The sequence below is a fragment of the Lissotriton helveticus genome, chromosome 3_1 (assembly GCF_964261635.1).
Source record: "Lissotriton helveticus chromosome 3_1, aLisHel1.1, whole genome shotgun sequence".
Taxonomy (NCBI): Eukaryota; Metazoa; Chordata; class Amphibia; order Caudata; family Salamandridae; genus Lissotriton; species Lissotriton helveticus.
The window spans coordinates 1480598716-1480622912 of NC_136061.1; the positions used below are offsets into that span (position 1 = coordinate 1480598716).

The 24197-nt window shown below is 46.5% G+C and overlaps 1 protein-coding gene across 3 annotated transcripts in view; it reads left to right on the top strand.

Moving 5' to 3' along the window:
• The window catches only part of LOC144823528 (uncharacterized), a 457863-nt gene that overhangs the window by 136107 nt on the left and 297559 nt on the right, over positions 1–24197 (top strand). For all 3 annotated transcript variants that reach the window (XM_078682114.1, XM_078682116.1, XM_078682117.1), the window contains exon 3: positions 17560–17670. In XM_078682114.1, coding sequence (XP_078538240.1) covers positions 17560–17670 — 111 coding nt within the window. The remainder of the gene's footprint in view (positions 1–17559; positions 17671–24197) is intronic.

Consider the following 24197-nt stretch of genomic DNA (forward strand, 5'->3'; position numbering starts at 1 on the left):
CAACTCCCTTATATGAGTTGATATCTCCCCCTTTCATTGGGTATCCAAAAGTAGACTGTTCAAAGGTCACTCTCATTAGAGAGGTGGTTTTTTCCATAACTCCTCTCCAACATCAGTGTACCCTTATGGCTCTCGAATTTCCTTTCATTCAACACTCCTTCACAAGAACACAAAATCTGAACACCATTACATTGATGGCCTGATCCTGCAATTCAGACCCCACAACACTTCGTCCACAAAGGAAGACCTAACAGGTGTTACTTTTGCTCTTTGTTTAACTTCTCAATCAATCAAGAGCTTTATTTCGATCACTATAGATCATAAAAGTACATCAATTGTTTAACTTATATGGAACGCAATTGCAGCTGATGATGATAAAAATCCTGATTTTTGTTTTTGTTTTTTGGTACTGCTCCAGTTGCTTAGTCATTAAACTCTTGAGGCTAATAGTAAATACAATTCTTATTCTTTTCGCAAAGCTAAAACACTTACCGGGCAATACAGTAATTCACTGTTTGTGATGTGCCGCATGTAGGTAGACCTGGTAACCATACATACTAAGAGTTGACTTTATTTTATTTTTTATTTTATTTATAAAGTTTTATATAGCGCAAACTTGATCCCGAAGGATATCAGAGCGCTTTACAGTTTGAGGGAAATGAAGGCAACATATCAGTACATGAGTCAAATAGGGAATATACAGAGGCATTGAATCAAATAGTGCACACATAAAGGGCCATATATGAACCTGGGGTAAGCGAAGAATGGGCTAGTCCATGAAACAAAATGACAAAAGGGGAGCAAATACAATAGTAAAATCCAAGATTGACAACCAATCCTGTAATATGTCGGATGCGATTAGAGCTGATAGTCGCTCCTCTTGTTAAGGGAAGAACTTATTCATGAGGAATCTTTTTGCTTCCAGTTTGAAGGCAACCTTGGAAGAGATTGACTATACGACTTTCCCACCCTCTCTCAAAATTAAAGCCTAAAACGGAGGTTTTTGGAAATTGAGTTCGCTCGCACTATTATCTAGTTGCAATGGTTATAGAAGCAACAGACACAGGCAGTGCTCGTCTCAAGGCCGTTTGATGTTCAAGCCAGTGGCTCCTGCAGCTCTTGAACTGTTATGTTGGACTGAGCTTTCAGATTAATGACCGTTTGCATGAGTGCACGAAAAAGTGATGTGCAATACACACACCTGTCGTCATTCTTCATACACAGCAGGTCTCTAAACATTTTTATCTATATGGGATTTCTTGCACGCTATGAGTGGCAATTGGATAATTAATTGTGGATTATTTATTCATTTAAACAGTTTCATATAGTTCTCTTGCACTGCAGAGAGTATTAATGCGCCTTTCATAGAGCTATTTACATAACATCATAGTGCAAAGGATAACAGGGCAAGAATAGGCCGGAGCAACAGTAGTAAATACTACTTTACATATGACTGTGATTGAATATCAATCAGATACTGTATAAAACACTAATGGCACAAATAAATAAAGCAATGTTTGATAATAAAGATCGTTACTTAAAGAAGAGAATGGAAAGGTGTTTTTTTGTATTCTCCTAAAAATGGGACGGGTAGGTTTAGTTCGAACATTAAGGAGCAGAGAGTTACAAGGGGAGACTGAGGTGCCAGAGAATGTGTGTTTTGAGGTACCAGATATTTTTATTCATTTCTACATGTTTTGGGGAAATGTAACGTCTGAGCTGAGAGTTTTAAAGGTGTAGCCTTCATTTAATGTGGCCACCTTCCACTGCCCACATTATACAATCGATCGCCTCTAAATCCCCTCCCAGTTCCTACATTCCTTGTATGTGTTGTCAGGACTCTTCTCTCACAAGGCTGTTGATCTCTTAATAGTTTCCAGCCCTCCCTCGTTGTCTGCCAGCAGCCACCAGAGATCTGTTAGGAGCCAGGTCACACTTGCCTGAACTGAATCCTTCCTCATATGCCTCAAGCCATATTGTCCCTTTCTCACCTGTGTGCAGATTGTCTGGGGAGCACAAGTAAAGCATCTAAGCACAAACGCCACATTGCATTAAATTGATACTTTATGTCTACAAACTTGGCTTTTTGCCATCTTCACCACTCCATCTCTTAACCCTGTGCAGCCTTTTCCCCCTAATATTCCCTCTTTCAAGTGTGTTTTCATTAGCTGCTATAGCTACTGCCCCTGCACTGGCCGTGACAAAGTGGACAGGTCAAACTAGTCAGACTGCATGAGTAAGTAAGACCTGTAGTGGAACTTGTCGTGAAACATTTCTTGCTGGGAACCTGTGCACACACTCGCCAAGGTCCAGCTTTGCTGGGGGCGTGGCTTGGCGCACAGCAAGATGGCCACACTGTAGTGCAGCTCTGCCGGCCGCCGACAATATCCTGAAGTTATCCTGCTCCTGTAGGTACGATCTGTGCCCGTTTAGACACAGTGGCACGTCTCTGTGCACAGCGCGACTGACTTCGGTGATTTTATCGCTGCTGGAGCACCTGCTGGGTGCGTGGGTGCCCTCTGCCGCACGGGCCCTGGGACAACATGGCAGGCTTGTGAGGCCCGGCGACTGCGTCTGGTGCTTTTCGAGTTCTCTGTGCTGCTCCAGTGCCCCCGTGGCTCGACACATCGCTGGAGATACCGGGATCGGTGGGGGCAATCTGAAGCCCTCGTTGCCGGGGGGTGCTCTGGTCTGCGGGGTGCGCGCGGCCCTGGGTTCGGCCTGCGGGACCCGTCCACACACCGAGCGGACGCCGTGGTTCACCCGACTGCCCGGCTTGAGGCGCGAACTGAGTGCGGCCCCTGTTTGCGGGGTACTGCTGGTGCCTGTTCACGGAAGGATATCGCTGCTGGCCCGAGGTGGGTCCTGGGCACACTGCGGGACCGGGGCCTGACGTTCTCTCCCTGACTGTTGCTGTTGGTTCTGTGGGGCTGCCCTTCTGCCCTGGACGGGCTACGCTGGAGCCGCATATGCGGGGGGCTAAATAAAGTGCCTGGATTGCATAAAGCTAGCCCTGACAGTGGTGAGTACCTGGGGTGTGCTCGCCTGTGCGGACTGATTAAACGGCCTTGAACCACCATATAGCTGCTGAACCTGGAGGCCTGGCTCTTGATCTCGATAGCCTCGCGTGTTTCTGATGGGTCTGCGGCGCAGTGCCCCCGCCTGAAGAGAGTGCCTGGGGTCTCTTGTGATGCACTGAAATCACCGACGTGGAGTGCAAGGGCAGGCTTTTGAGGTGTTGTGGTGCTCATCTGCAGAGCTTACGAGGCGGGAATCAGACTGCGCCTACCATCTACACACTTTCCTCTGCTGGGCACAGGAAAGGTTATGCGTAGACTGCATTATATACTGTGCCGTGGTGCTAATTGATAGGGAACTGTGCTCCTTTGGGTTGGCGTTGTGAGGAGAACTTACTAGAGCTTGCATCTTCCTTGTGGACACCCATGATTCTCAGTGTGAGGGGGGTCTACAGCTGACTGGATCAGTGTTTTTAGGGACGGGAGAGCGGAGGGTCAATACTTAAAATCTGGACATTGGCGCTATCATAATTCTGCTATCATGGGCAAACCGGGTAAAAATCAACCGCGCCTCAATTTTGATTCACGCAAGTCAGGGAAATCTTCGCATACTGCTGTTTTTGATTCGAGCTGGACTCCGCCTCTCAGCCGACTGCTTTGGAACAGACCTTGACCGCCATCCATGCCAGCTTGCAGTCCATAGACGGTAAGATAGAGGCCCTCAATGGTCGTATGGACCACATATCCGCTAAACTGGATAAACAGGCGGTAAGAATTAGAGAGGCGAAACATTGCATTTCGAGTACCGAGAATGGGCTGCAACAAGTCACCACAAAGACCACCGCCATCGAGAAAATGATTGCAGTAATTCAGGCCAAGAACGAGGACCTTGATGCGCGCTTAGCAATGGACTTTGCAAAATCCGTCTGCCGTAAAAAAACAGGCTCCCCTGATACATCTGATAATGAAGATTGATACACTGGATCCATAACCCCAAACTTATTTCTGTTCGTTGTTGTAAGAGCCCTGATGTCACTAGGGACACTGTTGTAACACTATAGGTTCACTGAGACTCCGTTTCTAATTGTCATGATTGACACAGGTGGTGGGCTGTAAATGTGATTACGTAGAATAGTTTGTCCATTGACATGGTACTCATTTATATATAGTGCAACCTTCGATTCATTGGGAACCAGGATATAACTGTTTTTTTCCTTTGCAGAGGGGGGTGGCTGGCTCTGAGGAGCACCAAGGAATCGAACACCGTTGCACTGGTTGTGAACCATAGTTGATGTATGCTTAGGTCTATATGCAAAATATAGGTTGCCTCCTTGCTAAGATGGATGTGGACTCGCAGGAGTCTGAGTTTACCTTCGGCGGCCACCTCCCTGTCTCATCTGGGAGTTGGACGCGTCGCTGCGGCCCCAATGGGTATACCCCATATTGAGTTAAACTGTTTTTTTAATATGTTGGGGAAAGCTGGGATTTTGGGAGATGGCTTTGGCACGTTGGAAATGCTAAAGTGGGTGGGGAGTGGGAGACTCTGTTTTGCATGGGAGGTTGTTCAATATATACACCTGCCTAACCTGGAATATCCGTGAGTTAAACACGCCGAAAAAGATTTGCCAAGTGTTTGCCTACTTAGACAGGCACGGGGTTCATTTGGCTCTCCTACAGGAGACACACTTGACTAAAACGACCGAGACTAAAATAGCGCTTAAATGGGCGGGATATAAACTGGCCTTATCGTACTCCTCTTATGCCAGGGGGGTACTCATTGTACTGAAAAGAGGTATACCATTTACACCAATCACAACCCATACTGATGACGAGGGGCGTTGGGCTATGGTACAACGTACATGGTAAGCTGGGAGAAACAATGGTTACGATAGTCAATGTATATGGCCCTGTAGTAGACAAACCACAAGTATTTATACAAATGCTCAGCATATTTCACACCTGGTCGGAGGCAGCCATCTTGTGGGGCAGTGATTTAAATACACAACTGGACCCTAATGTGGACAAATCTAACCCGATGAGTGCGCACACTGTTAAAGTTGCCCAATGCATAAGAGATGCCATGGTAGAATTGGGTTGGTAGATGCATGGGGTTTACGAAATGCCGAGATAAGGAGGGCTAAACATGCCACACCAGCACACAAATACTGGTCCCGCTGGGATTACTGGTTGCTAAGTGAGGAGGCGAAAGAGTGGGTTACAAACATCTCACCTCTCCTGTACACCCTGTCTGATCATAACCCCGTGCGACTGGACTTCAGTATTCCCACAAACACGCACCGCCCCTTAACCTGGCGCTTCCGAGCCGAAGCCTTAGTAGATCCCATATACGATGACACTGTTAGGAAGGCAATAACAGACTACTTTAAAAGAAATGTGGGCACGGTTGATAGTGCTGCCACCTAATGGGAAGCCTTTAAGGCCACTGTGAGAGGGGTCTGTATTAGCACAACAGCAGGCATATTGCGTGACATCAGGGGCCAGCTTTCGAAGACGGAGGCAGCGTTAAGGGAGTTGAAACAACAATACACGACCGCACCAGATGCCTCCACTCCAGCCCGCATACATGAGCTGTTACTGAAATAAAACACGCTAGCAGAATCTGAAACACGTTACATTTCACGTCGTCATGTCGCCAGAGCATATGGCGAGGGGGGACGACCAGGCAGACCGTTAGCAATGAGATTGAAATTTCAGGCCGAACATCACCATATTACCAAGATAGTGAATGGCCATGGAGTGGAACATTTCACACTTCAAGCAATTGTAGATCAGTTTAAGGATATGTACACATCACGGGGGGTATGGATGATGATGCTTTGAACGGTTACCTATCTGATATCGTCAGTGCCTGGTTATCGGCATCGCAAGTATCTCAGCCATCCCATTGACAACTCTGATATTAAAGCGGCAATACTCTCCATGCCAAAAACAAAGCAACAGGGCCGAATGGCCTCACAGACGAATTTTATAAAGCATATGTTGACCTCTTAGCGCCTTATTTAGAGAAGCTGGAGAAGTGTGGCTCAATGGTTAGAGCGGCAGACCCTGATGCAGAGGTCTAGCCCGGGACCAGGGTTCAATTCCCCGCCTCGGCCGGTCTTGGGCTCAAAATTCCACGGACCTGATAATTCTCGCCTCGGTGTCTATTCCAATCACGAGTCCCACTCTGCAACTCTGGGCAATAGCTTGCTTAATCTCCACAACGGCCCCCACAACACTAAGGATGCCTGGCCTCCACTTTGGGGGTGCCCAGGAGTGGACACCTCACAGGGAAAGCCAGGATTGGTTCCACAGCGGTATTCGTACAAGCGCCTTGAGACCCTTGCGGGTGAGTAGTGCGCTATACAAGTATCAATTTATATTTACATTTACATATTTACTGGAGATGTAAGCGGAGGCCCACGAGTCGGGCATACTACCGCCTTCCCTTTGATAGGTCCTGATAATCACGCTTCTCAAAAAAGATAAGCCACCGTCCCAGTGTGAATCGCACAGTCCTTCATCGTTAATTGACCTGGACGCGAAAATACTTGCTAAAATTCTGGCTACCAAACTTCAACCACTTCAAACTGTTTGGTGTTGCCGGACCAATCCGGGTTTATACCAGAACGTTCCACCTCCCATAATTTGAGAACTATCTTCGCCATGTTCCATGTCTTAGACACTGCGTTACCCACCGCAGCTGTCATGTTGGTATGCTGCTAAAGCATTTGACAAAAGCAAAACCAACAGTTGATGGACAGAATGTAGAACAATGTCATACATTCACCCCAGTACAGAGATCTGGGCCTAAATCCATCATTTTTTTTTGCACTCCACACCACCCCAGTTCAGACATGGCCATATGCAAATCAGCCTTGACCCTGTACCTCATGGGAACAGTCCAGCCCGAACTGCCAAGCCATGTCTTTCCTGGACCGGAATCAAGCATCCTAGGACCAGTTTCTGGCTATCAGCCGTCTTCAGCCAGGATAGCTTGACTCCAGTGGTGTGGAGAGCATGGGACTCACGTCTGAGCATACCCATCCCACTCGGGGTGACAAATGCAAAACCAACAGTTGATGGACAGAATGCAGAACAATGTCATACATTCACCCCAGTACAGAGATCTGGGCCTGAATCCATCATTTCTTTTTGCACTCCACACCACCCCATTTCAGACATGGCCATATGCAAATCAGTCTTGACCCTGTGCCTCATGGGAACAGTCCAGCCCGAACTGCCAAGCCATGTCTTTCCTGGACCGGAATCAAGCATCCTTGGACCGTTTTCTGGCTATCAGCCGTCTTCAGCCAGTTCGGGCTGGACTGTTCCCATGAGGCACAGGGTCAGACTGATTTGCATATAGCCATGTCTGAACTGGGGTGGCAGAGTGAGCTAAAGAACGGTGATGGATCAAACCCAGATCTTTCGACTGGGTGTGAGTTTTTGATTGGTTCAGATGCTCCGTCCCTCACCACCCCCTTTTGTACCACTTTGGCCGCCATAAGTGTGGCAGGGTATGCTCAGACGTGAGTCCCTTGCTCACTTTGCCACTGGATTCAAGCAAGCCGGGCTGAAGACGGCTGGAATGCCAGAAACCGGTCCTCGGAAGCTTGTTTCCGGTCCAGGGAAGGCATGGCATGGCAGTTCGGGCTGGACTGTTCCCATGAGGCACAGGGTCGGACTGATTTGCATATAGCCATGTCTGAACTGGGGTGGCAGAGTGGGCTAAAGAACGGTGATGGATCAAACCCAGATCTTTTGACTGGGTGTGAGTGTTTGATTGGTTCAGATGCTCCGTCCATCACCACCCCCTTTTATACCGCTTTGGCCGCCATAAGTGTGGCAGGGTATGCTCAGACGTGAGTCCCTTGCTCACTTTGCCACTGGATTCAAGCAAGCTGGGCTGAAGACGGCTGGAATGCCAGAAACCGGTCCTCGGAAGCTTGTTTCCGGTCCAGGGAAGGCATGGCATGGCAGTTCGGGCTGGACTGTTCCCATGAGGCACAGGGTCAGACTGATTTGCATATAGCCATGTCTGAACTGGGGTGGCAGAGTGGGCATAAGAACGGTGATGGATCAAACCCAGATCTTTTGACTGGGTGTGAGTGTTTGATTGGTTCTGATGCTCCGTCCATCACCACCCCCTTTTGTACTGCTAAAACATTTGACTCCATTGAATGGAGATACACGTTTCATATCTTGAGCAGAATGGGGCTACCGGGCGTCTTTTTGGGATGGATACGTTTGTTGTATGCGGATCGGTCGACACGTGTTCGGGTGGGGGACTCACATCCAAACCATTCTGAACAGAACAAGGCACTGGTCAGGGATGCCCCTTATCGCCACTTCTCTTTGCTCTCATGCCCGAGCCATTGGCGTGCGTGATCCAGCAGCGTCATAGAGAATCAGCACTAAATTTCATGCATCACCCTATTGGAATATCGCTTTACGCAGACGATATGGTACTATTTTTCCCCGAACCGCAGAGGTATCTGTCCCCAGTCCTACGGGAATATATCCGTTTTGGATTATTCTCCGGCCTTACCATCAACTGGGACAAATCGGTCATAATCCCATTGACTACAAATACGGCCCCTCCTCAGATGGAATACCCACTGGTTTGATCAACTGAGCAGTGAAATATCTGGGAATATGGGTGCATCACAACCCTGAGATTGTAGTACGTACGAATTATGGTCAGGCCTACGCCGCCCTAGAGTCTCAGAAGGATAAATGGTTACCTCTCCCGCTGTCATTAACTGACCGAATTGCTGTTATTAAAATGGTTATTTTGCCTCCTTTTTTATATCTTTTCTGTAACATCCCTATACAGCTATCAAAACACTTCAATAGTGAGAACTCAGTTACTTAGACTTATATGGGGGGGAGGGGGGGGTCAAACAGGCTAGAGTAGATTAGAACTTTTTAACACTGGACTACATGATGGGAGGCTTTTGTGCACCTGACTTCTACACGTACTATCTCTGTGCACAGGCGCAACATGCTTATTTCTGATATCGTCAGCAAGCATATACACCTCATGTTGCAGTGGAGGATGGGGATGCACACCCTATCCCCCTTGCTGGTATAATAACGCAAACAAGCAGAGGCACACCGAAATCTGAGATAAATACCTTAGACACCAAAATTGCGGCTTGGCAGAACAAAGGCAAACTCGCAGATAAACTCCCTATATACGCCCCGGCCATGCCATTGGCCTTTCATGCAGCACTATCAGTGACACAGGAGGTTGGCCCAATGCGTTCTCTAAAAGAGGCCGGTTTAGACCGCATGCAGGATCTTTATCCGGATGGGAAGTTTATTACATCAGAAGAACTTGCATACATTACAAATCAAACCCACTCTTTCAATTCACATTCCACCGTCTGAAACTTGCAGTGAAAAAACACTACCCGACTTTTCCAGCTGAACCGCCTCCTCTACACTCCCTGCAGCTAGCTATTATTAGTGCTCCCCACTAGGCGTCAGCTGATTACTAAACTATATAAAGCAGTTAGGGGCGAGCCAATTAGAATTGCGGATAGAAGTTTAGATCGTTGGAATGCTAAATTATCAACCCCACTGACGATGTCTCAATGGGAACGCATCTGTACACTGACCGGACAGCTCACGCCTAATGGTAACCTGAGGATCATTCCTTTTAAAGACATTTATCAAATATATCACACCCCTCTTAAACTCTATAAAATTGGTCTCCCGGATAAGAGTAATTGTAAGTGCTGTGGTAGCCCAGATGCTGACTTGTGGCACCTGGCGTGGAGCTGCAGACTGGTATTCCAGTACTGGGACGAGGTGGTAAAGTGTATACATACCATTACTGCCGTTTCTTTGCAGTGTACACCATTGATATGTTTGCTTTGATCTGTGCCCCAGATAAAGGGTACGGTGGGGACATTTTTGAGAATCACTCTTTTATCAGCGAAGAGGTGGATAGCGCTCACGTGGGAGAGTACTCTGGCGCCTCGCACTAACAACTGGATTAGTGACCTGGTGTTTTGCAGGGAAAACCTTGAACTTTATGCAGAAGAACTGCCATCATCTTCAAAGCCCAAAGACATTTGGGAGCCGCTGCGGCAATACCTATTGTCGCAAGCCCATACTGACGTCACGCAGGACTGTTGAGAAACATTAATAGGCAAGGATGGTATTCTCCACAGCTTAAAAAGGATACGTATTGTCAGAATACATGTGCAGATATGGTACGAACTGGTCAATGACACATGTGTTTTGTTACTTCTGGATTCAGTTTTTATTGTATTGTTTTGCATGACAGCAATGATGATTGTTCATTTCGAAAACCCAATAAAAAGAAATAAAACATTTTTTGTGAGTATTTACTTTATTCGATGAAAAGATTCATCATAAAAGTATACAATTTATACAGTACATTAAAAGGTAAAAAAGTAGGGGCTCAACAATCCTATATATACATACAGCCTCACATACTACTCAATTTAAAATCTCTAAAATATACACTCAGAACTGTTGCATAAGAGCCATAAAAAGACACTTCCTGCCATAGGGCCATCCAGCGGTTAGGTTAAATGGGGGGTAGACTTGGCCCTCCTTGTGCGTGTCTGCCATGCACTACCCAAATATTTAGCTACCCCACACACCATAGCGATAGAAGATGTGTCAGTGCAGAGGACCCGTAGGGCCATTTTGTGACATCTAAGGCCCAACCCCATGCATAGTGGTTTTAACCATATCTTCCTGGCGACCCTATAAGCCGGACAGGCAAAAAGAAAATGCGCCACAGACTCATTGGGGGCTGCACATCCAGGACAGGCTTTAGATAGAACACCTATGTTTTTCCACCCAGAAGAGAAACAATTCACCGGCAAAGTCCCGTGCCTGAATTTTAGGTAAAGTGATCTGTCCAGGGGTTTCTCTATAAAGTCTAGGAAGGGTTCGAGTTTTCTTATCCATTTGATCTCCAGAAATTGCTGGGAGAGGGGCCCCCCTTCACTTCTGCGTATGGCCGTCTCATGTACCCAGTCCCAATAGAGCTTCTTGATCACTGACTTTGGAGGCGGTGTTTGGCTCAACCATGATTCACTTAGGCCCAGTTGCACAACCAACTGTCTTAGGTTGCACAACCACTTGATCTTGTTACCTGTGTTGAGCAAGATAAGTTAATCTAGGGCTGCAGCATAATTATGGAGCTCCCGGGTCCTTCTTAGACGCACCCAAAAAAGAAGTGGGCGCAGAGGCACAATATCTTTGAGTGGGTGCCTACCCAGGTCTAGCCGTAGCAGGATTAACGGGGTGGAGACTGGGAGGGCCACCAGATCTCTCATAAACTTATTTTCATATGTGGCTAACTCCGTTATGTTCTCAAACCCCCACAGCTCGGATCCGTATAGGGCTGCCGGTAATACTTGGCCATCATATATTGCAAGAGTGGGTGCCACAGGTTTGCTCAACGACTCCCGCTGTTCCCTTAAAACCACCCCTGAGACTCTTTTGTGGTTTAATAGCATTTTGGCCAAGTGATCTTTCCATTTCATCTAACACCCAAATAGTCGAAAGAATTGACCAACTCCAAGGGGACACCATTGAGCGAAACATTGTTCCTGAATCTCATAAGCTTTGTTTTAGAGGTGTTGATGGTGAGGCCTCTGTCAGTGCAAAACACACTAAAGCGGTCCAAGAGTTTTTGAAGACCTGTGGGGATTTAGAGATCAAGATGGTATCGTCAGCGAAGAGTAGGGTAGGTGTTTTTTCCCCCGCCAGGGATGGCGCATCTGCCGGTTCCTCCCTCAGATGATCCACCACTCCATTCACAAAGAGGGAGAACAAGGTTGGTGCCATAACACATCCCTGGCGGACTCCACTCCTCACGGGCACCCTCAGTTGTCCCTGGGTGCCTCATCTGATCCTCGCATAGTTCCCCTCATGTAGCTTCACAATAAATCCCAAAAGAGGTTTTGGGAAGCCCATCTTCTCCAGGATATCCCACAGCCTTGCCCGAGGGACCAGGTCGAACGCCGTTTTGAGATCTATGAATGCCAGATAAGGACTACCGTTGTTAATGGTCACGGCCTTCCAATAGATCGCAAAAAAAACGGAATACCTGGTCCATCGTGCCCACCTTCTGGCGAAACCCTCCTTGGAAGTGGGAGAGAACATGCTCCTCTTCCATCCAGACACCCACCCTAGAGATGATGACCCTGCCAACCACCTTCTGGATCACGTCAATCAGACTGATCGGTCTGTAATTGTCAGGGTCATCTCTGGCGCCCTTTTTGTACACTATTACCACCTCTGCTCCCTTCCATGAGTCTGGCACAGGATAACCCGTGGAGATCAGATTCATTATTAAGGAAATAAGTCTGGCCCAGGCATCAGGATCGTTCAAGAGAAGGTCTCCTGGTATCCCATCCTGTCCAGCTGCCTTCCTGGGGGTCAGATGTTTAATGGCCAGAATTACTTCGGAGGGCAGGAATGGTTCTTCGGACACCGGTGGGGATTGGGTCCTAGTATCTGGGTCGGGGGGAGGTGAACCTATTACTTCTCTCCCACCATACAGTGCAGAGAAGTGGGAGTGCCATTGGTGTTCCGTTATATGGTTAGCAATAGGTGGTATACTTTGCTGCCTAGCCTTATTGATCAGATCCCAGAACAGCATGGCATTCTTCTTGATGGCAGCGGATTTAAGATCCTGCCAGTGTTGTTCCTCCCACTCTCGTTTAGCCAACACTAACACCCGCGCATAATCCTTCCTAGCCGCTCTAACTAGTGAGGGATTCTTTTTAAGCAGGGCGACTGTTAGCTCCTTCCGTTTCGCCTTACACTGGTCTGAATACCACGGGTTACTGGATGTAGCTGGTTTATTGTTCACTCTGCCCCTTTTACCCTGGACTACAAAGTAATGTCCTACTTCCTCTATCGTGTTCTTGTAAGCCGAGGAGAAGGACGACCCCTGGGCACTATCACTTCCCAGTTCAAGATTCTCCAGCTCTACTGTCAATTCTGCTACATGCTCCCTAATCCTCTCAAGGTTCCCTTCCTGGAACTGAACCTTATCCCATTTCAGCCTGCGATTACCATTGTAAGGGACGACCTCGTTGGTTGTCCTCGAGGGGACTTTGTTCCCACTTCCCTTTAGTTTACCCCATCTTAACTTCGTGCATAAGGGGTTGTGGTCGCTATCCTGCGTATCTATTAGGTCGCACCACAGCGTGACATCCAATAAGATATAATCTATTCTGGACGAGCCATTAAGCCTATTAAAGGTCATTGCTCCAGCACGGTCAGAAATTGTCCTACCATTTAACGCTCTTAAATTAAATTCCATGGTCAGGGCGTTGATCTGGATTGCCCTTGCTGACCATTTTCTAATTGGGGCTAATGACAGGGCTGGGATAGACCATCTAGAGTCCTCCTCCTCCTCTATACCCAGGGGATCATCCCTAGATAGGGGTTCAAATGTACAGTTGAAGTCCCCTCCCACTATGATTTTAGAGGTTGGGGGGCATTTGGCTAATACCTGTTCTAGGATCGCCAATGTACATGAGGTTGTTTCCCCCGGGATCCCTCTAGAATAGATATTAAATAGGTCTATCCTATTCCCCTTAGTATGTCCTGCGAATGAAATATGTAAGATATCTCTAGTCGCTGATTCATGGATGGTAATATCCCAGTTCAATCCGATTTTTACCCAGATGTGTAGTCCACCCGCCGGTCTGCCCCTGCCACAGCTTGATGCGGGCACAAAAAAGGTTGCATAACCGGATTTGTACACTGGGAGCAGGCTCCAGGTTTCTTGGAACATGCATACATCGAACTTCTCGATGAACGCATTCCATTCTGGTAAAACCATCTTTTTTTGTAGCCCAGCCACATTCCAAGATAGCAAATGGTTACCCTGTGGCCTGTAACAGCCACGTCAGTGATTACTCCTTTTTTCCCACCCTGCGCACAGGGAATTGGCTCACTAATTTCTTCTAAGGGGTTAGCTAATTCCAGGGGTAAATTGGTGTCACCGATCCCCCCCGGAACCTTTGTTTGTATAATAGCTACATTCCCGCTGCTATCATGGCAATTGGCACCTATAAGGTCCACTTGCCCAGTCCCACAATTTGTCGCATCTGTAGGAACCATATTCTCCCTATTTAAGAGACTTGGTGATAATGCATGTCAATCCACCATATCCAGGCAGCTAAACCTTTTCATGATCGGGAAGCCACCCCAATTATCCCTAAGAACTGGCTCTGTGGATGGCTGCTCCCCCCTAGGCTCCCGATTCCAACCCCAATCTCGATTCCCTGCTCTATGCCAATTGTTATTAACTCTAGGATCCCGAATGGGCCCACTCATTAGGGGATAGAAAAAGGAAAGTCACCTAGTGGCTATACCTTCAAACCTATCTTGTGTGTCCCATGAGCAAACTTGAGCGGCAGTGTGTGGATCCGCAAAATGAATCAACACACAATCTCCCTGGACAGTTTTCCTCTGGTGCCCCAGCCATGCCACCCTCCGCACTGTCAAGATCTTACTTATACGATGTGGGGGTAAAGGTCGATTTTGGTTAAGCCAATGTCGAACCTTGTTGTGTAGCGACCAGTTGGTTTCCTCATGGTGATCCTCCAATTCTGGGACTCCTGTCATGACCACCACATATGGTGTAGCCTCCGGGGGGAGGTTCACCACTCTTCCTCTGTCCGCTACTCCACCATTTTTGTTTCCCTTTTGCTGCGTGGTATGGCCCCTGCACCGGGAGGGTCGGAACATATATTGGATATACCTTCCTTTTCACCTCTCTTCTCAACAACTGGGGCTGGGTTGGGATTGGTGTTCACCGCTACTGGTGCAGGGTTTTTAGGAGCTTGTACTGTAACCTTGTTACAGCTTGATTTATTACTCCCTACTTTTTGGGCCCCAGGTGGTTTTTGGTTATAGGACTTGGTACAGAGATCAGCTAATTTCTTTTCAATGTGGGATAATCTTTTCTCGATAGGCGAGAGGTAGCATTTAAAGAGCTCTTCTACCTTCATTAAGAATTGAGTGTCAGCCGCTTCCCCACTGACACTTTTCCCAACCGGGCTAGTTGACCCTATCTAAATTCCCTGTACTCCCAGTCTCTATTATGACATCGCTGTCCTGAGGGTCGTGATTTATATTTGGTTTTGGAGCAACGTCCCCAGTAGACTTTTTCTGGTGTCGTCCCCTTCCCCTCACTTTATTTGGCTTCTGTAATTTAGGGATGGCGCCCTCCTTCCTGCCTCTCAGTGTAGTAACGCTTGTGTCTTCCTGAGTGGTGCTGATAGCTAAGTCCGGGGTGTTTTTCAAATCAGTGCTTAGTTCTAAGGCACATGATAAGTGAGAGACTGAAAGGTCTACCGTATTGGGCAAGCTACATCTAGCAACATGTACATCTGCCTGGACATCTATAAGACCCACAGCCTTAGATTGGTCGGGAGTTTTGGCCCTTGCAAATGGTCCCATAGATGATCTTTTCTTTGCCAAGGCGAGGTCTTGGGACACCCTACGCTCCATTAGTGTGATCCCTTGATCTATAAAGGTATTAGCCCTTATGATGAAGTTATCCAAGGTGCCCGTTGATAGGGTCCCTCCTGCAGCTGTTTTACTTCTGGTCCCTCGGGTAGACATTATTTCAGGGACAGTTCACCAGTCTATGCAATGCGTAGCTGTATAGAAATGTATTAAATGTTTACAATACATACATACTGCAACTCGGCAACCGGGATTAGGATTACACGTTAGAGGGCTAGCCCAGCCCGGCCTCCACCGGTCTCTAACGGGCTTCAACGAGCCAGCCCTTGGCCTGGGCTTCACCCGGCGTCCCGCGAAGCTGGAAGCGCGCGCCTTTAGTGGCGCCTCCGGGGCCGGGAGATGACGTTGGCGGCTCCTGCCGCTGTGCCACAAGGGAGTTGTAGTCCCCCACTCGGCAGCCGCTGATGTAAGGAGCGGCGGCGGGAGGACTACAGCTGGGAGGTGAAGTTGGCGATTGAAGCTTGGGCGCTAGAGAGAGCCTGGTGCACGAACAAAGTTTTATCCCCAGTGAAAGAAGGGTTTTAAATGGCTATGGTGCTCATAGAGGTCCGCTCCGCTGTGAGGCAGGCCCAATTCCCGGTGCCAGTCCAAGCCCCTCACCAGCTCATTCGCGCAGTGCAAGCACGACCTCCAGTGCCTCCTTGCCAACAAACTGACAAAAGTAATGTATTTAAAGTATCACGGAGGACAGTAGTATCTGTGCCCATTCACTGGTGAGGCTGCTTTCCCCCTGTATAGGGTCAGTGCTGGGGCAGTTCTATCAGTGAGTGGTCGCCTGCGATTACTCAATAGAAGGCAGAACTCCGAGGGTGCCTCCTCGCCCAGCGCCAAGATCTCAACAGGCCTCTGCTCTCCGCCGCCCGTCCTGCCTCTGTAGGCCTCCAAACACTGCCACAGCCGCTCCAGGCACCTCAAGAGGGCTCCCTTCCCCCGTATGTCAGCACCTCCACGGAGCCTTCCCAGACCGCCCCGGGTCCCGCTCCTCACCGGTCAATAGCTTTGGCCTGTTTAGCAGTCCCCCTTCCTCTGTAGGTCGGCAGCGCTACGTTCCGGCAAACCCACAGAGCCCCACGGGCCTCAGATGTCGAGGGGGGAGCGTTGCGGGGCTCTGGGCCCGCCACTCCTCCCGTCCGCCCACTCACAGGTGCAGTTCTCTGTTTCCCCGCCGCTCCGGGTTCCGCCGCCTTCTCAGGCTTAGCTCCGGTCCTCTCTCCGCTCGTCTCCCTCCACCAGCCCTACAGACGACACTCCTCCGCCGAGATTGCAGGGCGCCTGGTTTGAAAGCGGCGCCCAGCACCTCACTTCACCCCGGCGGCAGCTCCAGCCGTTCTAATGGTCGCCTGGCCCCGGGGCAGTTTCGCGCCTTTCCGCAGTGAGGCCGCACCGCTCCTGTGCTTTTTTAAAAAAGATCCAGCTCTGCTGCTTAGGCCCCTTAAACGTTTGCAGGCGGCTACCTCAAAGGATGTGTTGCTATGGCATGAAGCAGTGGTTACAGTGATTAGTTAAATTAGCAAAGGAAATCTGGGAAATCCTATTTAAAAGAACCCAACGAAAAAACCTATCTCAGTGTGATACTAGATCATTGCAACACAGTTTCCACTTATGTAGGACATTTTCTAATATTCAAAGCAATGGGTGTAGAAAAGAAGCAAAAAGATAAATGACCATTGACCCTAGGTGAGTGCTTAGATAGCTACTGGGATCAGCTATGTATTTTATTGTAGTTTTTTGAGCAACTACTAATTTAAGTATATCCAGTCTCATTTTATGTGCAGTATTCATACAACTCTGCCAATACTACGCAAGTTAAAGGATCAGGTCATTAAAAAAGTAAGAATATGCACCATCGGATCCTACTTTAGTGGCCTTATGAATGTGCGTGTGTACTCAGATTGAGCCCACAACTACTAACTTAACTAAATTAGTTGCAGTAGCTGTCTGTTTTCTTATCTCATCATTTTAAACTGTTGTTTTTTTTGTCTTCTTTTAAATACAGGGCCTCTTATTGCGAACACTGTCAACACATTAAGAGCCAAAGAAAAAGAAGAGCTGTTGTCTGTGGACAGTGAGTACACTAAAGCAAGACCCAGAGTACATCGTTTGCCAAGTGAGTTTGAAGTGCTTGTCTACCACATAACCAATACACACTCGCTTACTTTCTGAAATACGCACATATAGATGTACATATGGAAAATATCTGCTTTTGAGGTAGTGATATTGGTAAGAGCGGGCGAAGGAGGTGGAGCCCACATGATCTCTTCTTGGGCGATATTCAAAATATAGCGATCTATTGGGAGATAGAACAAGAATTGCTTGTCCACAGGATTCACAAGCTATAGCAGGGAAGTGGGCCTCTGTAATACCACTTTTGATCTGACTAGGTGACAGCAAAGTGACACAAAATATGTAAGATGTGTCAGAGATCATGACTTCTTTAAATTCCAGCCTGGGTGCATACTGTTTAAAAGTAGGACATGTAAAAGTTTAATGTTGAACATATTGGTACAGTGAAAATGCCCTCAAAGTTATTTTAACTGTACCTGGGTTGTCTGTTCCATAGTTAAACACTGGGATGCAATATTAAATACTAATACGGTATCTCGGGAATGGAACTAGTTAGAAATATAATTAAACAACCATTGTAATAGTTGTTAATACTCCAATTAAATGGTGAAGTCAGATTTATTCTAAATATTACTTAAAGGCAATTTTTAAAAGCTACCTTTTCCCTGCCTGAAGCCCCTAGAAGATAAATCTGCATTTTGTTGTACCACTTCAGACATCCAGTAATTAACAGTTAAATACGCACAAGGTGTGAACTTGCTTCTAGGAGAAAATAATAGGCTGACCTGAATGGGCAGAAATGGTTCCTCTGAACCAGACAGAATGTGCATGGGGGGCTGAGAGGATCCTTTTTATCATTAAAGTGTCAAGTTATGCTCAAAAGTCACATCCTGGTTGCCATGTTAACTGTTGCATTTCATATGACACTTGGGGCTCACTTCAAAGATGCCTCCCCTCTCACAGACGAATGCTAGCTGTCACCTCAGCAGGGCCCTTCTATTGTCTTATCAGCCAGTCAGGACTCAATCACCATGGACCTCTTTTGATATAACAGTATCACAGACTGTTTAATAGGTCTGCTAGCTTTACATATAACATTTGGGACACGCTTCAACGAAGGAAAACAGAATGCCAAAACAGTTTTTGTGTATCCACTGTCTAGTTGCTGAAAGCTAAGCCTTGTTATACCAGACTTCTGTCTCTGAGATAGTTGTGGTACTGAGACTGCATCAAACTGTAATTTTATGTTAGATGTGGGAGGGCACAGGAATTACCAATTTATACAACCCCTCCCACCACATTCACTTGCACCCAGCCCTCAAAGGCCAAGTTTAGTGTGGCTGAACACAGGGGTAAATGAGCACACTGCCTCACATCCCAGCACTCAGTTTCTCTATTGCATTATGGTAAATGGAGTGCGTGGTAACACTTACTGCAGTAAAAGTCTTCAGTTTTCAACATTGTTAATGCATTTAGGGATGTGTACATCTAAATTTGATTCAGGATAATTGTCTTTTATCACTAGAGTGTAGCAAGTTGTTTTAGAGATGCTAGAAAGTCTCTGTACCACTCACTGAGCGCAGTTGTGTCAATCAGAGCTCATCAGCTGAAGGAAATCTGTGAGCCAGTGCTAAGCATCTCTGGACCTGTGTTTCAGGATAACTGTCCTTCACCAGAGAGTAACCAGTTGTTTTAGAGGTGCTAGAATTGTGATTCATAGTCTCCTGAGGTCTCTGAACCGCTTACAGTTATCAACCATAAGTCATCGGCTCTTGGGAGCCTTATCAGACACTGTGGTAAGGGAGCAAACTGACTCACATTCCAGCACTCTGTCCCTCAGGTTCAAAATGGTAAATGCAGTTCATGTTAACACTTACTTCAGTAAAAGTCTTCAGTTTTCACCATTGTTGGTGTGTCCAGCATGAAAATGTCCAAAGTGGGTAGGGTTAGCCCTGGGAACCCTTTCCTCATTAGTTAGGGTGTGTCCAATGGTCATTCCCACCTACTAGCTTGTGCCAGGCATATTTGTTGCACCACCAGGCACCCACGCCTGAACACTCATGGACCTGAGGAAGATCAGAAGAAGACTTGACTTGAAGAATGAAGGTTTTTTCATTACTCGTTCTGACAGAGTGAAGTGCCCACGTGGAATACCTGCACCCGAACAGTATGGCGGAGGGTATTAATTTACAAACTCTGGGAACAGTACTAGACGCAATTCAAAAAGAACTAGTGGTAGTTAGAGAAGATAACCAAAGTCTTAGACAAGAAATGCTAAAATCTAGAAAAGAAACTGCCGAGTTGGCTCAGAGTAGGACAGCCAATAGGTACAGGAAAGAGAAATGAGGATACTTTAGTAGAAGGTTCAAATAGGCTAACTCAACAAGTAATTCATTCATTGTCCCCAGTTATACCTTTGGCCCCTCCAGAACGTTTTAGTGGAGATCCACAGAAAGCACAAATATGTTTGACCCAATGCTCCCTCCCCTTTGTGCCGTCCTTCCATTTCCCCAGATGCGCAGTCCAGAGTTGCATTTGCCTTGTCATACTTAAGTGGTGATGCGGCATCGTGGTCCTTACCATTAATTTCCAGAGATGATCCCATTTTACAAAACTATGATGAGTTCAAGAAAGAATTCCTGCGAATTTCCGATCGAAGAATTTCCCAAGCCGTCGGCAACGAATTGTTGCAGCTGCGACAGGGTAACAGAGACTTAGTAGCTTACCTGGCCCAGTTTAACAAGCTGGTGGTTGAGACAAACTGGCCAGAGAGCAAAAGGTCAGCAGTGTTCTATCGTGGTCTGTGTGACGATCTCAAAGATGTCCTAGCCCAAATACCGAACAGACCAACTGAAATTTCCGAACTTGTAGACTTGGTATTGGAGATCGAATTTCGCCAGGAAGAAAGAAGAGGTGAAAAAAGAAAAGATTTTAAAACAGTCGTGCCAAGATTTGATAGAGCAAGATCTGAAGGTAACCGAACTGGAGAAGGCCAATCGAACCCAGAACCGATGCAAATTGGAACCATCAGAGGTCCGTTAACGAAAGAGGAAAAAGAGAAAAGAAGGGCTGGAAATCTTTGCATGTATTGCGGTTCCAACGGTCATTTTGTAAGAAATTGTCCAAAGAAACCCAAGACTTCATTCAAAACGAAGGAAAACTTGCAGCACCACTTGTAGGAGGAGTTGGTCAGGTGGATGCGACTCAAGATACAACTCCAAAAGAGCATCAATTAGCGAATACCTTACAATCCTCATCTCCCCACTTGATTCTGTCTGTGGTAATAAAATTCCGACACATCACGATGACAGAAGTTTCAGTAATGCTTGACTCAGGTGCTACTGGGAATTTTTGTGATTTGAAATTCGCCACTAAGATTGGATTACGAGCTATACCAAAGGATAAGTGTGAACCGGTCCGAGCAGTCGACGGTACTAACCTTTCATCGGGACCCATTGTTAGTCACACAGAACCCAATGCAAATGATCTTGATTAACAATCATGAAGAGACTGTCCAATTCAACTTGATTGATGCACCCCAATTCCAGTTGATCCTAGGGCTACCATGGTTGACGGAACATAACCCTGCCATCAACTGGAGCGCACGAACCATAACTATGGACTCAGACATTTGCAAAGAGAATTGTTTTGGAGAAAACAAAAGGAGTGGCGAGATCAGTCCAGCTCATTCGTTATGCATGAACGGTGCATCGGTGTGTGTTGTAAATTCTCAAGACATCCCTCCTGAATACCAAGATTTTGCAGATGTTTTTGATGAAAAAGAAGCTGAACAATTGCCCCCACATAGAGCATATCACTGCAAGATTGATTTGGAGCCAGGTGCCAATTTGCCATGTAGCAGAGTTTATGCGTTAACCGAAAAGGAACACCAACATTTGAAAGAGTACCTGGATAAATATTTGGCGAACGGTTTTATTAGATCATCTCAATCGCCGGTATCCTCGCCTTTGTTTTTTGTCCCAAAGGAAGGGGACCTGAGGACCTGCATCGATTATCATTCGATAAATAAAATCACAAAGAAGAATCGATATCCACTTCCTCTCATCTCGGTCTTATTAGATCAAGTTAAAGGAGCCCAAATCTATACGAAGTTGGACCTGAGGGGAGCCTACCATCTGATTAGGGTGAGAGAGGGCGACGAGTGGAAGACGGCCTTCAGAACAAGGTTTTGATTGTATGAATACCAAGTTATGCCATATGGCCTATGTAATGCTCCAGCGGCCTTCCAACATTTTATTAATGATATCCTCAGAGAGTACATTGATCAATGCGCAATTGTATACATAGACGACATCTTAATTTACTCTGACGATAAAAGCAAACATCCTGAACAAGTGAGGAACATTTTACAAAAACTCAGGGAAAACCGTTTGTTTGTAAAATTGGAAAAGTGTGCATTCAATGTCTCCAGGGTGGAATTTTTGGGTTTCATTCTTTCACCAACGGGAATGAACATGGATGAGAAAAAGATTCGAGCAGTGATTGAATGGAAATCACCTGCTAGCATGAAAGAGGTGGAAAGTTTCATTGGCTTCGCAAATTTCTACAGGAGATTTATCAATGAGTTCTCACGGAAGATTCTACCCCTTACTAGATTGTTGAAGAAAGGAATTTGTTTTGAATGGACTGACGATGCGGAAGAAGCCTTTCAGTTATTAAAGGAAAGCTTCACGACAGATCCAGTACTTCTGCATGCCGATCCGTCAACCTCTTTATGTGGAAACTGATGCTTCAGACCAAGCTATAGGAGGTGTTTTATCTCAACGACACAAGGAGACAGGGCAACTACATCCGGTAGCCTATAGATCAAGAAAATTAACACCAGCAGAAGTGAATTACACCATTACAGAGAAAGAGTTATTGGCAATCAAGGATGCCTTTAAGGAATGGCGACATTACCTTATGGGTGCTCGACACCAAGTGACAGTTTTTACCGGAATCTGACATTTTTGAAATCTGCAAAGACTCTGACTCCTAGGCAGCTTAGGTGGTCGCTGTATTTCTCGGAGTATGACTTTGTAATAACCTATCGACCAGGAGCACAGAATGGGAAGGCGAATGCATTGTCTAGATTAGGAACGAACACCCATAAATCTACAGGAGAAGGTCAAAATATCATACCAGACTCAAGGATCATATGTGCCACCAACCCCATCTCAGTGAAGGAACAGGTTATTCGCACCATGACTCCCGAAGATATGCAGAAGTGGGTTAAGGAAGAATCTGATAGAGAAATTCAAAATCAACTTCCTTATCACAACGAACTCTGTACTTGCCTACCACAGAATTACAACATCAAGTGATGTATGAGTGTCACGACAATCTTCTAGCTGGGCATAAAGACGAATCTAAGACGGAAGAACTAATCAAGAGACATTATTGGTGGCCACGAATGGGAACAGATATTGAGAATTATGTCAAGGCATGCGAGGTCTGCGCTCAGGGAAAATCGGAACGACAGGCCCCTAGAGGTTTGCTACAGCCCTTACCACACCTCCTGGTCCCTGACACACAATTACGTCCGATTTAATAGTTGACTTGCCCCTTAGCCAAGGTTATAATACCGTATGGGTGGTGGTGGATGCGTTCTCTAAAATGGTGCATTTCATGCCCTTAAAAGGAGTTCCAACTGCTAAACAGTTGGCTACTCTATTCAATACTCACATAGTCAAGTTATATGGCATTCCACGAACTATCATTTCAGATTGAGGTTCACAATTCGTATCTCGATTCTGGAAGGCCTTTTTGACTAGTTTAGGAATAGAGGCCAGATACTCCACTAGCTACCATCCCGAAACTGATGGGCAGACCGAGAGGGTAAACCAAGAATTAGAGCAATATCTCAGGTTATATCTGTTAAAACAGGATGGGGATTGGTCAGATTACTTGTGGGCGGCAGACTTCTCACACAATAACGCTAGAAATGTGTCTACAGGGTTCTCCCCATTCTATCTAAATTATGGGAGACATCCAAATGCTACCTTAAACTCTGCTGAAATCTCTGTTCCAGCAGTTAAAGATCTGGTAACTCATATGGGAAAGGTTCATCAAGATGCTATCAAAAATCTAGAACAGGCAAAGGAAAAATATAAGGGTTATGCAGACAGAAAGAGAAAGGAAGGACCAAAGCTACAGGAAGGTGATGAAGTATGGCTAAGCACCAACAATCTGAGATTAAAAGGAAACAGGAAGTTTCTACCTAGATACATAGGTCCTTATCCAATTGAGAAGCAGATAAATCCAGTAACCTATTGTTTAAAATGACCAGAGAAATGGAAAGTGCACCCTGTTTTTCACGTTTCCCTACTTACAAAGACTTCACCCAATTTGCGAAAGAGTTTACCACCTCAGCCGATTCAAATCAAATCAGAAATTGAATATGAAGTCAAGGAGACTTTAGATTCAAAGAAAATTCGAGGGCAGCTGCATTATCTAGTTGACTGGAAAGGTTACGGTCCTGAAGAACGATCTTGGAAATGCTGGTCTGATGTTCATGCTCCCCGGTTGGTAAAGACCTTCCATCAAAGGTACCCAACTAAACCCAGATTG